We start from the raw sequence: 15,816 nt of genomic DNA on the forward strand, positions 1-15,816 counted from the left end.
GAAAACCGGAAGTTTATATTTTGTCATATAGATACATGAACTGATAACTGAAGACTAAAAATGACATCCAACAAACCGGAAGTGTCCAATTATCTCCCATTCTACATACAAACGTATATATGGAAAGACTTTTAATTTTTCTTAAATTGTTTCTTGAGAAGATTTTATATCAATGACAAAAAATTTAGAACTAGCACATAGAAAACAAAAGTGTTCGTGAAACACAAAAAATGAATATTCGAAAATAATAATGGTCCATAGTACGATTTAGCTATGGCGTTGTCCGTTTATTTTCGATTTATGAGTTTGAATGTCCCTCTGGTATCGGGTTGACGCTTTCAGACATGTTTTACACAACCAGAATATGGATGTGTCTGTCCAATATCTGTAATTCAGTCAATTCTTGGTTTATTTTCAGCAGAACCTTTGTCTTAAACGTTTCTAATATTGTCTATAACGTTTGACTTGGTTTTTTTTTTAGCTTGTCAACAATCTTTCGATGATAATACCCATTCTGTAACAATTCTATTAAACTGTTAGTTTACTCTATTGAGAGTTCAAGACCTGTTGTATCATTCAAGATTATATAATTTTTCAAAGATGCAAGACGACAACACACTTCAAATAACGGTATAACATGTGATGAGCAACGCTTAAGACGAATATTTTTTTTAGTTTTAAATTAAGCCATAAATATTGCTATTTAGTGATAAAAAAAATATTGGCTTTTAGAATTGTACCTCGATTTTCAGATGGCTTGGAAACAATAAAATTAATTCCATCGACGCTACATCATTTTCTGGACAATCATCACTTAAAATATTGTAAGTATATTTTAACTTGAAATCATATTTGATTGATATCATGATAATATATTACCTGGTATTAAGGCTAAAATAAAATGTATAAAATATACGTGTTCATTCCAACGTCATTTTGTATCATTTATCGATGTCTGACTGACATAGTAAAAGGCCGATTTTCTGATTTTATTCATTTTGATATGAACATTTAAATATGCGCTGATATCGTTATGTGAAACTAATGTACCTGGTGAGTGCCGACCAACTCTATGTGCAGGATTTATGAGCCTTTAAAATAGAAATATTCGGGTCGGAATACTGATAGCAAATGCAGATTTAAATTTCTTGTAAGATATATATACGGCACTGACTGCATGCACAAGTTACATTTCAGTTTGTTTTTTTGCAGAAATTTACGCTACAACTAATTTAGTTATTTTTACATTGATGTTGTGAATTATAGCCTGTTATTTACTGCATTGCTTTTGAGTTAATTTGATTGATATTTGCTGTAGATATTTAGTCATTTAATTTGTGCATCAACCTTTAATAATTTATACAAAAATTATAAAGTGAATATCTAAAAAAATCGAATATTAATTTTGATAGAACATTGCAATGTTAAGGCGCTCCCGTACAAACGTTGATTGTTATGAATCTGTATTAAAGGTATATAAAACATGTATAACCAATGTACCCGAGGAATGCCGACCAACTTTTTGTGCAGGATTTATGTACCATAGGAATAGATATATTTGGGTTAAAATACAAATAGCAAACTCAGATCTAAATTTCTTGTAAGATATTTAAACGGTACTGACTGCATACGTAACTCACATTACCGATTTTTTGTAGAGATTTATCCTTCAACGAAATTCCAAGTATAAATGAAGATTTTTTTTCCAATTTTCCGATGTTGACCAGTTTGTAAGTATTTTATCACAGCATGCAAATATGGAATATATGTTTTTTTAAATGCTAACCTTTTCGATTGACAAATATAACTGGAAGAGAAATTTATCATTCTAAATATTCCCAATTGTACCTCCATGCTAGGGTATGTTTTGGTACGCATTTTATTCATCATGTTACAATTGAATATCTATCTGATTAATTTACTAGCTAGTTGTACATCTTGTATGTGTTGTGCATTAGCACGACTGTCCCAGGTTAGGGGATAGCTAGTGCCTTCAAACTGTTTAAACCCCACTACGTTTTGTATTTGCTTGTCTAAAGTCATGAGCCTGTAATTCAGCCATTTATTGTTGTATATCATATTTGTTTTTCGTTTGATATATAACTTTTTTTTTTACATATTCAAATAATTTAATATATTCTCACTTCATATCTTAGGTGATTTTAATTTATTGAGGGGAAAAACGTATTGCTAGACAAAAGAGTGAATGCTATTATTTTTCTAAAACTATTTCTTAGATACATTTTATAACAACTACAAAAAATTAAGAACAGGCACGTAGAAAAAAAAAAGTGTTCGTTAAACACAAAACATGGATATCCGTATGTCATAGCGGTCCATAGTACGATTTTAAATACGATGTTGATCAACACGATTGTTATTTTAGATGTTTATATTTTTGTGTTCGGAAAGGTTTTCCACTATAAATGATCTCATATATTGTTCCTATATTAAGCGATAAATAAACACAAACTTCAAATGTTTGTTTCTTTGAATTAACTCAACGTAGACGAACTGTTTCTTTCTTTTTTCTTTCAAAATTTTTCTGCCTTGAATCGTACGGATATCATTACGAGTTGGTTGACTGTTATGGAATATCCGTTTCACAGATGATAGAGAATATGTTCTTAATTTCGTTACGATAATTCCGTCCACTTTTCACGAATGTAACCTACCGAATAAGACTTGTTACCGGGTATATACTAACATAAAACAATACAACGACTGCCATATGTGAAGCAGAATCTGCTTTCCCTTCCGAGACACCGGATATCATCCCCAGTTTTTGGTGGAATTCATGTTGCTTAGTTTTTATTTTTCTATGTTGTGGTTTGTGTTATATAGTTTACATATTGTCTATTTCTTTTTTTAGCCATGGCGTTGTCCGTTTATTTTAGATTTATGAGTTTTTTTATGCCCCTCTCGTGAAGACTATTTAGAATGAATATTATCAATAAGATGCCAATTTGCAATAATATACGGTTTCTTTTTATAAACTAAATGTTCTACAAACTATTGCATGTTTGAAATCAGAATTTATGCAGCTCATAAGTGTATTCCCTAGTGCATATGTCATTGAAAGACCGAGTTGTTTCTTAAATAGTTATAGATTATCGTTGATCGTCTCAACGAGATTGATTTTATCGCTTGAGTCGGTACGGCGAAAGTGAGAGAAAAAATCGAGTTGAGATGTCCAATGATAATCTGTTTATCGCTATTATACCTATGACGACGTTGTTATTTTAATGTTAATTTCATTAACAACGGCACGTCCTCCCGAAGTTTCTAGCAATAATTTTTATATCACTTGACTCCGTTGAGAAAGAAAATTATCAGACAGTAAGATCAAAGGGAATAAAGCGACTAAAAGAAATATCGTTCTGAAAAGAAAAAAAATGAACCTAGGTACTATATACGTTGAATATAATTTTCATGTACGAGCTATTGTCAACTTCATCAAAAACGACTAAACCAAAATACTGACGGGCAGAGATGTGCTTACGTTTGTTTGGAGCTATATCAGTCGGATTGATAATGAAATTAGTTTTCAGGAAATTTAGTATATAAGCGCTCCTTGGGCGTGCGTTTAGACTCCATGACAAGGGCTAATATTTTTCGTGTAAATGAATTTGTCTTTCAAATTTTTCAGATATATAATAGATAACAATCTAACCACCTTTAATCCAATTACTAATAATAGTTTTGGAATACTGAATGAATTGTAAGTATTTTATTTTCTTATAGAAAATTATTCAAATGAAGATTATTATAAAGTTTCGGACAATTTGCATTTTTTTAGATTAAGCAAAATATTTACCTTGTGGAGACCTCTTGAGGTCTATCTTGGTTTGACTTAATAATTTATCAGGACTACAACGTTTGCACTAGGTTTTGGGCTTTCAAATGTTTTTGACTCGAGCATCACTAAAAAAAACCAAAAATCTAAAGGGACAACAACTGTCGAAACGCGCATCAGATGCAATGCCATATGGTCCGTGCATGCTATTATGTAATTGATTACGTAGTAAGTGTTACATGACCTCATGACAGCAAAGCATAGTTTCAATGTACTTATTGGTACATGTTGATAGAGTTTCAGATAGTATTTGATGTATGACAGATGTTATGACAGATAAAACATACGTGAGTGTACCCAAGAAAAAATCTAGCTGTCTGATTCTCTTCCTTATGAAATTAAACTTTAAACAATAATAATCGGCGACACACCATTTATTTTCATTCGCGTAATGACATTATCAATATGCTGATTCTCAAGAACTGAAAAAAGCTTCTGAAAATCAAATATCGGTCATTCTATGGAATAAATTCTTACAAAACCTTCGATATTTTCATTCTTCACACCACCATACGATTTGAAATAATGAAAATCTTTCTGGAATCATAGCCCACACGGTTTTTTTTACATACGCTTCACAGTTATAGTTTTTGGATATAACAAGTCATATGTTTTCTAAATTGAGTTTTAAATTAAAATGTGCCACACTATGGTACGAGTGATAAGTATGATGGAAGTGCACTGTAACAACATATTTGCTGCATTTGGAGATTAAGTTAGCATGTTTTTTTGAATTTCAACTGTCCTCCTCTCCTGGTTGAACTGCATTTTGAACTTTTGGCTGAAAAACTGTTTTGTGAGCAGCAAACCTCTAACAAGTGAACCATGTTGTGTCAACTGAGAGATGCAAATTGAATAGGCATGCGGTGATGTTACTCCGAAGTCATAGTGCTGAAGGATGTTCGGTTGTCATGTTTTGGAATTTTTTTCTGCAGATTTTCGGAATCCTCTGGTTTTATCTATTTGAATGCCTTAAAAACAGTTACATGTATAATGATTAGCTATCTGTAAAAGTCTTATGAAATTTTGATTATTTTTTAATAGTTTTTGAGAACCTTAACTTGTCAATGATAAAGCTATGAAAAGTCAAGAGAGGCCAAAATTTAAATAGCTCATATCTCGAAAATAAGCACATTGACCTCTATATTATTTTGCTCTTTTGATTCTTTTTTAATCCCCTATCAATATATAAACTAGTGTTTTGAAAAGCCTATTATTTTGAAACTCTCTTAAATCCGCTCTTTTATCGAACAGTTTTGTTCCACACGACCTCGTTGTCAATTTCTAGATTTAAGGCAAGCTTTGAGACATCTGTATCTGATGTATCCTTATTCAAGTTAGTATGTCTCCAGATAACGTAGTGACTTAAATTAATTAGCAATACTATGGCAGAGTAACACATTTTTGCAGGTCTCTACACATTAATATGACAAAGTGGCACACATGTTCATGTCTTCATATAACAGTGATATGTTTCTTTCGAACAAAATATCACGAGGTATTTAAGTAGAAATATCTTGCAGTATATATGGCAAATTAATAAGTTAATTTTTAAAGAAACTAAGTGTTGTCAAAAACAGTTGTTCAGTTTTACCAATATTATATTAAGCTCAGTTGATGTTTAATTTAAGAGGTTTGAGGGGGAACCCATTCGTCTGCTGTACAATGAAAGAATTCGTAGATTGGACCAAAACAGTATCATGGGAATTCTTTGACGGATCGTGTACTGATTTCAATGAAAGTACACCGATCCTACGTTTCAATACATCAACATGTATTGTTCCAGGTTTGTAGCATACTGTTTGTCCTATTAAGGTGGAACATAACACTACAAGGTGATATTTCTGTAAAATTCAGCAGAACGTTTTAATTACGATCTATTCATTTGCTATTGGTCAGGAAATATTAAGCCTATAAATGATCAAAATTGCTGTTTGTCCAACAAAACTTTTCCAACAAAGTGCATAAAGTGTGTGGTTCAAATTTTTTGAAATTTTATATTTTTGTCATATGGTCAAAGTAAACATGGTAAACATTTTGTCAAAATTTAATGATAATTAAACGAGCCAAATCAATTTTGGTGAAGGTGTTTGGTACCACCTTAAAGACGTTTTTATATACATAAAACTATCATTACTTCATTAATTATTATTATAAACACCATCATTATTATTTTATGATCATTATTGATGTAATTATTATTTTAACTATTTTTAGTATCATTTAGCAGTTCTTGTTTTGTGGTGTTTTTTTTTTTATTGTTCTTATGTCTTTTAGGAATGCTACATAATTTAAAAAACCGCCAATTATTGTACCTGTCTTTTCAAAATTATATTATTAAGAACGTTCATATCATATTATACTGATACTATAATCCTCATAGTTTACCTTTTTTTTATCGAATGTATCACTTAAAGTTAAATTTACTAAACATGTGTTGTCTTTTTCATTGATTACACCAGATAAGATAAAAATCAGTGCAAGTGCATGATGATCATAGAACTTTTTTAGGAATCAAAAATGATTGATGATTGATAATTGGATATAACATGTCTCTTTTTGCAATGTTGATGGTTTATAAATACTATGAATTAAAAAATACAACTTTCATTTCCTATAGTTGATGGTCGATGGAGCGCGTGGAATAACTCCACATGTTCTGTGACCTGTGGAGTAGGCATTGTGTCTAGTAGCAGAACATGTGACAGTCCCCTTCCATCTCATGGCGGAAATCAATGTTCTGGTGAAGCAAATATCACGACATCTTGTAACTTAGAAGATTGTCCAGGTATTTGCAATTTCAATTCTGTGTTTTAAATTCTTACCATTATTCGTCTTTTCTTAATAGATTTTAGAGTTTTGAAGTTTTGTGCATTACTGTCCTCTCAGACAAACTATAAATCATTGTAATCAGTAGTCTATTCAAAGCAGTAGTCCATTCAAAGCAGTAGTCCATTCAAAGCAGTAGTCCATTCAAAGCAGTAGTCCATTCTAAGCAGTAGTCGTATATTGGAACAGTTGAAATTAATCACCTGTCTAATAAGAATATACATAGTTATTAAGGAGGTAGACCTAGGTTAAGGGAAATAACTCTTAAAATCATCAGTACGTTTGTGTCAACCATTTTTAAAAATATATTCTAAGCTTCTAGGTTACATAGATTATTTTCAATCTGTTTCAGGCAAATGCTTAAAATACATTGATGAACTTGACTTTTACAAACGTACTGATGATTTAAAGAGTTATCTCCCTGAACCAAGGTCTACCCCCTTAAAGTGAGCTTTTATATAAAACATAAACCGTGAGTCACTGTACAATCTTTTGAGGAATTCAATTGTAAACAATTACTGTTGACACATGTTTCAATTTGAACTATACAAATACACAATTCATTTCTATAGTTGATGGTGGATGGAGCTCCTGGACTAACGCAACATGTTCTTTGACCTGTGGAGTAGGCATTGTATCTAGTAGCAGAACATGTGATAGTCCCCTGCCATCTGCTGGTGGAAAACAATGTATTGGTGAAGCAAATATCACGACATCCTGTAACTTAGTAGACTGTCCAAGTAAGGGCAATTACAATTCTGTCTATTGAATTCCCACCTTTATTTCTCTTTTCTTTATATATTTAAGAATATTACATTCTCTATATATAGCTATAAGGTAACAATAAACCATTTCGAGCAGTATTCATATATATATACATGATATGTATAGATTCTAACATTGATAGCTGTGTTTTTTTGGATTTATCTAATCGAGATAGTTAAAATAACAATTTTAAATTCAGAGCCTCGGCAAGGACTTTAACATTTATAATTTAACAATCGAGATGGAAAATCCGATAATCCACGAGTAACTATGTAAGAATCTGTTTCTCTAATAGTTAAACAATTTTTTTTTTGTTAAACGAATATCCCCTTCGATTGCCTTTCACATTCCACAAAGTTGTCAATTTCATTAACGCCTGTGAGCATATTTTGATTCTTACAGTTGTCTAAAAAAAGTCATGACACTTAAATGTGACCTACCGAATTAGACTATTTACCGGATTTGTTATCACATAAGCAACACGACGGGTGCCGCATGTGGAGCAGGATCTGCTTACCCTTCCGGAGCACCTGATATCACCCCTAGTTTTTTGGTGGGGTTCGTGTTGTTTATTCTTTAGTTTTCTATGTTGTGTCGTGTGTGCTGTTGTTTGTTTATCTTTTTCATTTTGAGCCATGGCGTTGTCAGTTTGTTTTAGACTTTTGAGTTTGACTGTCCCTTTGGTATCTTTTGTCCCTCTTTTATAACCACTGGGTCGATGTCTCTGCTGGTGGACATTTTGTCCCCGAGGACATCATCCGTCCAGTAGCAAAACTACCATTGCATGAATTTACGAAGATCTAAAAGGAAGCTGGCTCGGACGTCGCCCAGTATAAAAAGGTCCGAAACAGACGTCACCATGGACACGGTGTCGTCTGATACGGCAGGTGTCCCCTCATTACCATGATTACCAGACATGACAAATATCACAAACATGACTCATTCAGATCATCGTCCTAGTGACAACAGCAATATTACGCATATTCAGCCATGTTCAGTTCTCCTTAAAGACATTAAGGTTTTTGATGACACAGAACAACACTGTCGCATTTCGAAATGTGAGACCAAAGGCCGCAAAACTTGTGCAATTTTAATTACAGATGCTGAATTCACTAGTAATTTGACCAAGAAGTCATATTTTACCAGAAGTTACGATGATCTGAATTGTAAATCGATAAATGTCGTCTACGGATTAGAGTGCAACCTTTGCGTATTGGTATACGTCGGTGAAACGAAAGGAAGGCTAAACAAACGTATGTGCGGTCATAGATCAGATATTAACCTCAATGTTAACGACATTCTATACCAGCATTTCAATCAGCCCGATCATTCAATCGTTTCCATGACAGTTCACATTATCGAAAAGATATACCAAAGCTCTAACAATCCTAATCTTTCAACAACTCTCCGTAGACAAAAAGAGGACTACTGGATTAGACAATTGAGAACTGCGACACCTTATGGTTGCAATGATGAATTTGATGGTAAAGGTATTCTATCTAGTCCTTCGTGTAACTCGGTGAATGTGGTGAATATTTTCAACTCGACTCCTCGACGTAGACGCAGTCATGGTCATCGTCATTATACATCACCTTCTCTGCATGATGTATCTATCAATGACTTGCTGCCATTTATACAAAAGCCGTTAGGTATTCATCACATTCGCACGAAACTTTATTCATCACCCCTTTCAAAACTTCATTCTCTGTTCAATTTATGTTTGGAATCGACTGTTACAAACCCTCATTCAAACCAATACAAAATTACAGCTATAATTTCGGATATTGCAAGTCACAGACTTTTCAAGCCAGTCCGCATTGGCAAAGATGAAAAGGAGAAAAAATCTTTCCGTAATCTTTCCTTTGCCAACAAAGGTATCCATGGCGTCAACTTAGGCAATATCCTTCATCATAAATAAGTTCAATCGAAAATACCTCCTTATTTCAAAGACCAGTCTGTACCAATCATTTCTTATACCTATACCAAACCTATTGCAACTAAAATTTTCAATTACAAACACGATTTGCAGGATCTCGATATTGACGACTTCAAGTCTAAACCTCCTGATTGCACTTGTTCCCAATTCACATATAATCCTGCTGGCCACGTTATTACCGGTGACCTCAACATTGTTAATAACACTTCTCTACGAAATGTGTTATCGAAAGGTCCGAAATATCGTGAGCCTTAATCCATCAATTGGAAATACAACTTTAAAATTTTGATGGATTCAGTTGAGGATTATGCCAGGCAATGGGCTAACCGTGAGAAGGAAGACGTAGACACTCTTTCCGAATGGATTAAGGCAGTGAGGTCGTTGATACAAATTAGAATTAAAAAACTGAATGGGTCTATCAATGCCCATGCTACGTCAATCTTTAAAGACCCAAATGTTGCAAAACACCTATCCTACCTCCATGACAAAGATGTTGTTGTCCCCGCAGATAAAGCCCCAAACAACATCGTTTTTGTATGTAAAACTCATTACATTAACTGCTTGATAAACGAATTAGGTATTGACAATTCACTTGGAAACTCAACATATACCCTCACGACACTTACCAAAGAGGAAATTCTGGATAATCATAGGTCTGTTCTGTGTTTCTTTGGAATTTCAACCAACGATGAAGAACTGGATCTGCCATCGCTTCATTGGATACCTTAACTACATAAGTGTCCTTACAAACAACGGTATATTGCTGGGTCTTCCAAGTGCTCCACGAAACCTCTTTCTAAATTATTAACATCTATTTTATCAGCAATCAAAGACGGGCTTCAAAGTTGTTGTGAAACTGCCTATTCTAGAGGGGACGTGAATCAGATGTGGATACTTAAAAAATCCAAAGATCTTTTAGAGTACATGCAATCTAACTATATTCCATCTTGTAACAGTATTAAAATATTTGACTTTTCTACTCTGTACACAAGTATTCCACATTCCAAACTAAAAGACAAATTGAAAGAGTTGGTATTGCTTTGCTTCGTTAAAAAGAATGGCCAACGTAGATACAAGTATCTTGTCTTAGCGAGGGATAAATCCTACTTTGTAAAGGATCACTCTGATTCGAACAAAAAATTCTCTGAAACTGATATTATCAAGATGCTTGATTTCTTGATTGACAACATATTTGTTACTGTACGTTCGGAGGACGTGTTTTTCAACAGACTGTCGGCATTCCAATGGGAACAAACTGTGCCCCTCTACCTGTCGACTTGTTTCTTTATTATTATGAGGCTGACTTCATGCAGGAACTTCTTAGGAAGAAAGATAAGAAGTTAGCAATATCCTTTTACTCTACTTTTCGCTATGATGTTCTTTCACTAAATAATTCAAAATTTGGTGACTTTGTGGAACGCATCTATCCAATCGAGCTAGAGATAAAGAATACTACAGATACAGTTAAGTCGGCCTCATATCTTGACTTACATCTAGAAATTGACAATGAGGGTCGGTTGAAAACAAAACTTTACGACAAAAGAGATGATTTCAGCTTTCCAATTGTGAACTTTCATTTCTGAGTAGCAACAATCCAGCAGCACCTGCATACGGGGTATATATCTCCCAATTGATACGATATTCCCGTGCTTGCATTTCCTATCATGATTTTCTTGATAGAGGGTTGCTGCTCACAAGGAAGCTATTAAACAAAGAGTTCCAAATGGTGAAGTTGAAATCATCCCTTCGTAAGTTTTACGGACGCCATCACGGACTTGGTTGACCGTTATGGAATAACCGTTTTACAAATGATATCGGATATGTTTCTTACGTCCTACTACAATCCCCTTCCCTTTCATGAATGTGACCTACCGAATAAGACTATTTACCGGATTTGTTATCACATAAGCAACACGACATGTGCCGCATGTGGAGCAGGATATGTTTACCCTTCCGGAGCACCTGAGATCACCCCTATTTTTTTGGTGGGGTTCGTGTTGTTTATTCTTTAGTTTTCTATGTTGTGTCGTGTGTGCTGTTGTTTCTTGTTTGTTTTTTTTTCATTTTTAGCCATGTTGTTGTCAGTTTGTTTTAGATTTATGAGTTTGACTGTCCCTTTGGTATCTTTCGTCCCTCTTTTAAATCATCCAATGAGACTTTGTGATCCTTTGAGATCACCGGCAACCAAACGTTGATGAATTTTGTTTATACAATAATGGGTTCGGAAAGGGATAAATTTCCATAGAATTAGAGAAATATATAATCACCTAATAAAATTTACAAAGTTAGTGAGATGATTGATTTTAGAAATAAAAAGATTTTAAGTTCCTGGCAAATCTGTGAAAGAATCGAATCATAAAATATTGATATTGACTCAGTTTGTACTAAACAATTATTGATGTTTCTTGATTTTCATATACAACATAAGAAATGTAATAAACATTAGAAGATAAACTCAGTTCCTAGCTACGCGTTTATTTATTTTATTTTATTTATTTTTATTTATTTATTCATTTTATTATATTTATACTGGTGTTTGTAAAATAATATTCACCTATGCTATATTTTCTTTCCAGGACCGTGCAGACGTTCAAGAAAAAGGTAACGCAGGACATTTGGCTAACAGTTTGGCAATAAATGAGGTAAATAGTATTTTCCCAAAAACTAAGACTTTTTAAAATAAGTGATTGAATGTATAAGTCAGGATTTTTTTGAAAAAAACAGCAAGATATACCATGCTTCCTCTTTTCAAAATGCAGGTTGAACGGGCATTGTTTTAGATGAATAGTTATATGCATCTAGTAAATATATAGTTCGATGAGTGTATTCACTTACAAAAGATTATCTAAAAAACATACAACTTTAAAGTAAATGCTTTCTTAGTAGTCTGGTCATCAACGTTTGTAGCTGTTTTATAGATAAAAGTCAATATAACATACAAACAGGCATACATTGTTCTCAACATTCGGATAATCATTGCAATCAAATTCAATATGTATTTGCTTAAACATAAGTAGAAAATGGAGAACACAAATAACTTATTTAATATTTGTTGCTGTATAATTGTTAGAAGGTGAATTAAATAATTATGGTATTCTTTACTTTCTTTCAGGTGGAAAACGAATTGGAAATGAACCAAAACGGAAAAAAACGATATATATATTCATCAACATATTGAAAAGATTACAAATAACGGCTCTTTGACAGGCAACAGATGATAACAATATCTTTTCTCAAAATTGTGAAAATTCATTTATTGCATTCATCTGAAATTTTACAAAAGATGTTTTTGATTTATTTTCTTCGATTCGAAATATATACCTTTCGAAGCTTGATCCATGTGCAGTCTCCTTGATTTTTAATGGAGTCCAAATATACAGCTTTTATAGATTAATTTAGTTGAGCCCGAACATAAAATGTTTGTAGTATTTTTAAAAAAAAAATATTTTCAAATAAAAAGTCATTTAGTCTTTATTAATTATTTTGAGTCGAGCCCAAACATACTGTCTATATGAATAATTTTCAGTCGATTTACATTCATGTACTGCTGAACTTCTGGTTTAATTTTGTAGCATAAAGAGAAGACATTACGTTATACCGCTGTGCCCATTTTATACATTTGAAAACAATATTTATGGCATTATTTCGGGACATTTACTGGGATTATGAATTGGTAACTGGTAGCATTTATATATTTTATATCATTTGATGATAATTTTGGGAATATCAATTGGGTTACTGGTAGCATTTGTATTTGTTAAATCATTCATCATTTTTTGTGGGAATAACCATACTCTTTAATTGTTTGATAACTTACCATAGGGTTGTGATTTGTATCATTTTTAACGTTAAAATCATTGGATGATAATTTGTTGAAGAGAAAATTGTTCAGGGTAATTTGTAGCATCTTTTGAATCATATCTTATTATATGTGTGACTTTTTGTATGAATAAATGTGGGAAAACTATTATTGTGATTTGCCTTTGTGTCTGCCATATGAACATGTCCTGTTCCTGATTGTATTTAATAGTTATCCCACAAGGACGCGGTGTGTCAGTGTATGATCACTCCGTTAGCTGGAGGCCAGAGGGTGATCTAACACTGACACACCAAGTCCGACTGGGATAACTATTTTACATCCCAGCTGTTTTAGATTAGACGAAAAACCATTTACAATTCATAAAATCTAGTTAAGAACGCCACACAACCATTATAATATACTTTTTACATTACAATATGATGTATACCCTTTTGACCCCCGAACACGATGAGTATATATCATCATAAGGTAAACTCGCCCCACTGGCCAATTGCCCAACCTATATCGCCACTTTATGAAAAAAATCGCCCCACTCTTGTTTACCGACTCGCCTCACTTTTGAAAAAGTGTAAAATCAAACTGAACAATCACTGACAACTCACTTATTAACGAAAAGGGTTTAAACCCCACTGAATAAAGGTCTGCCAACTCGCCCCACTTATAAAAATATCTTGCTTTCTTTAAGTATGTTAAATTACTGATAGTACGTATCCAGTCGTCCTGGTGTAGTGGTTGTGTTGTGGCTTGATATGCTAAAGGTCTTGAGTTCGAATCCCAGCATATACACTGGATTTTTTTCTACGTGAATTTTGTTAGTCTTTTCCGTATAATTGTATATTTAATTATCAGTTTTATAGTGGATTTGACATTCCCGCCAAAATGTTACAGAACAAAGGAAAGCATGCATAAGAAAGAAACTCAAACTTGGATGATCTGGTAGGGGTGATCCAGCTCAGATCACCCCTGTTAGAACAAAGGAGTTGGGATGTAAATCATTATAGCTTCTGATATTCACCGATACGATTTTGTTCTTTTCAGAGTTCTGGGTTTTGGGTTTTTAACTTGATTTCTATTTGCTATCGATTAATGAGATTTGAATAACGTTAAACTACTGTTACTTGCAATTTGCATAATTATATACTGAACGACTTTAAAAACGCAACACTCATTTTATTGATTGTTTTTTTTACCAAATGCTGTTTGATTCTCTTACAACTACTTTTCATGTTTATCATACTTCTTCCTCTTTGCAAAAGATCAAAATCTCACTTATTGAGTATAGTGGTTATTGAACATACCAAATTTGTGAAGTCGCATGAATTTCTTAAAGCGAAATTTGGGACCCATGAAATATTGTTTCAGCTTTTTTGTTTTTTGAAACAGTTCTTTTAATCCTTTGCCACACTTAAATCAGTTTAAAATTGTTGCATCTCCATATTGCCAAGACTGAGAAATATTAAACTGAATCAGCCCTTGAGAATACTGCAAACAGGAAAACACAAACGTACTGCAACCATACTGTATGACTTCAAAAACATGTCTTACTGTCCTTTAGACAACGATACAAGTAGACAAGATGTGTTGCTAACCATCAATGAACAGATCAACGTGTAGTGACAATTAAACGTCAACAGAATTTTGATTACGTAACATCATTTGCCAGACATGTTTACGGCCGCAAGGTCAACTGCTAATCAAATTGCCGAATGTCATTGCGTACATATGCATTCCATAAATGTTTGCCATCATCTGAATTGCCAAAAATTCGACTGAAGGAAAACCTTTAAAGCCCTAAAATTCCAACCACATAATTGCCAAACCCAATTAATGGGTTGAACAAATGCAAAATCAGAAGGTGCAAAACAGAACCCAAATCATGTCAGACAGAATATGTTGACCATTCTGACAATCATTTTGGCATTTGTAACAGGCAGTCATCGCTTTTGACGATAACACATTCATTCAAAAATAACAAAACAATAATCTAGTGCTGCGTTTCTCAAGTCGCTCAGTATACAATGTAACAAGCATAAATTACGGTGAAAACCCTGTTTCCCGAAGTGTTGAAACATTATAGATAACCTATTAATTGCTATTTTTGGAGACATCGTAAATGAATTCATCGTATTTCTGGTCATCTAGGAATAAAATTCGTCGAGTAGCTTGATAATGGAAACTATCACATAAAAAAGATCAAGCAAAATAAGAAATAATAGCGACTCAATTTTTTTTTTCTTTTTTTTTCTCATAAAAATACAATATATAACGCATTTTCTATTGGGCATTTTGTATTAAAATGAAGTAAAAGATATCACAAGGATATTTAAAAGAGGGACGACAGATACCAGAGGGACAGTCAAACTCATAAATCAAACCTGACAACGCGTGGCTAAAAATGAAAGAAGACAAACAAACAACGCGTGGCTAAAAATGAAAGAAGACAAACAGACAAACATGTTCAAACACTCATCTTTTAAGGACAAACTACATTATTGGTAGGTTCGATGAGGTACGATGGTGGAAATGAAAATCGAATAATTGCTGCCTCCGCTGGAAATGAGGGTTTGCTAAATTACGGTATTAATTATCATTGCAATTGGTTTCAAATCC

The 15,816-nt window shown here is 33.2% G+C and overlaps 1 protein-coding gene across 1 annotated transcript; it reads left to right on the forward strand.

The window, feature by feature from the left end:
• Window positions 1-758: 758 nt before the first annotated feature.
• Window positions 759-12,723, forward strand: LOC143054253 (thrombospondin-1-like). Its single transcript, XM_076227179.1, has 8 exons — window positions 759-824; window positions 1,659-1,730; window positions 3,650-3,721; window positions 5,488-5,642; window positions 6,477-6,644; window positions 7,258-7,425; window positions 11,963-12,028; window positions 12,499-12,723. Exons 2-7 carry the CDS (start codon window positions 1,717-1,719, stop codon window positions 11,989-11,991), a joined length of 606 nt encoding a protein of 201 aa, XP_076083294.1. The 5' UTR covers window positions 759-824; window positions 1,659-1,716; the 3' UTR covers window positions 11,992-12,028; window positions 12,499-12,723.
• The last annotated feature ends 3,093 nt before the right edge of the window (window positions 12,724-15,816 follow it).

This window comes from Mytilus galloprovincialis, chromosome 12, assembly GCF_965363235.1.
Source record: "Mytilus galloprovincialis chromosome 12, xbMytGall1.hap1.1, whole genome shotgun sequence".
Taxonomy (NCBI): domain Eukaryota; kingdom Metazoa; phylum Mollusca; class Bivalvia; order Mytilida; family Mytilidae; genus Mytilus; species Mytilus galloprovincialis.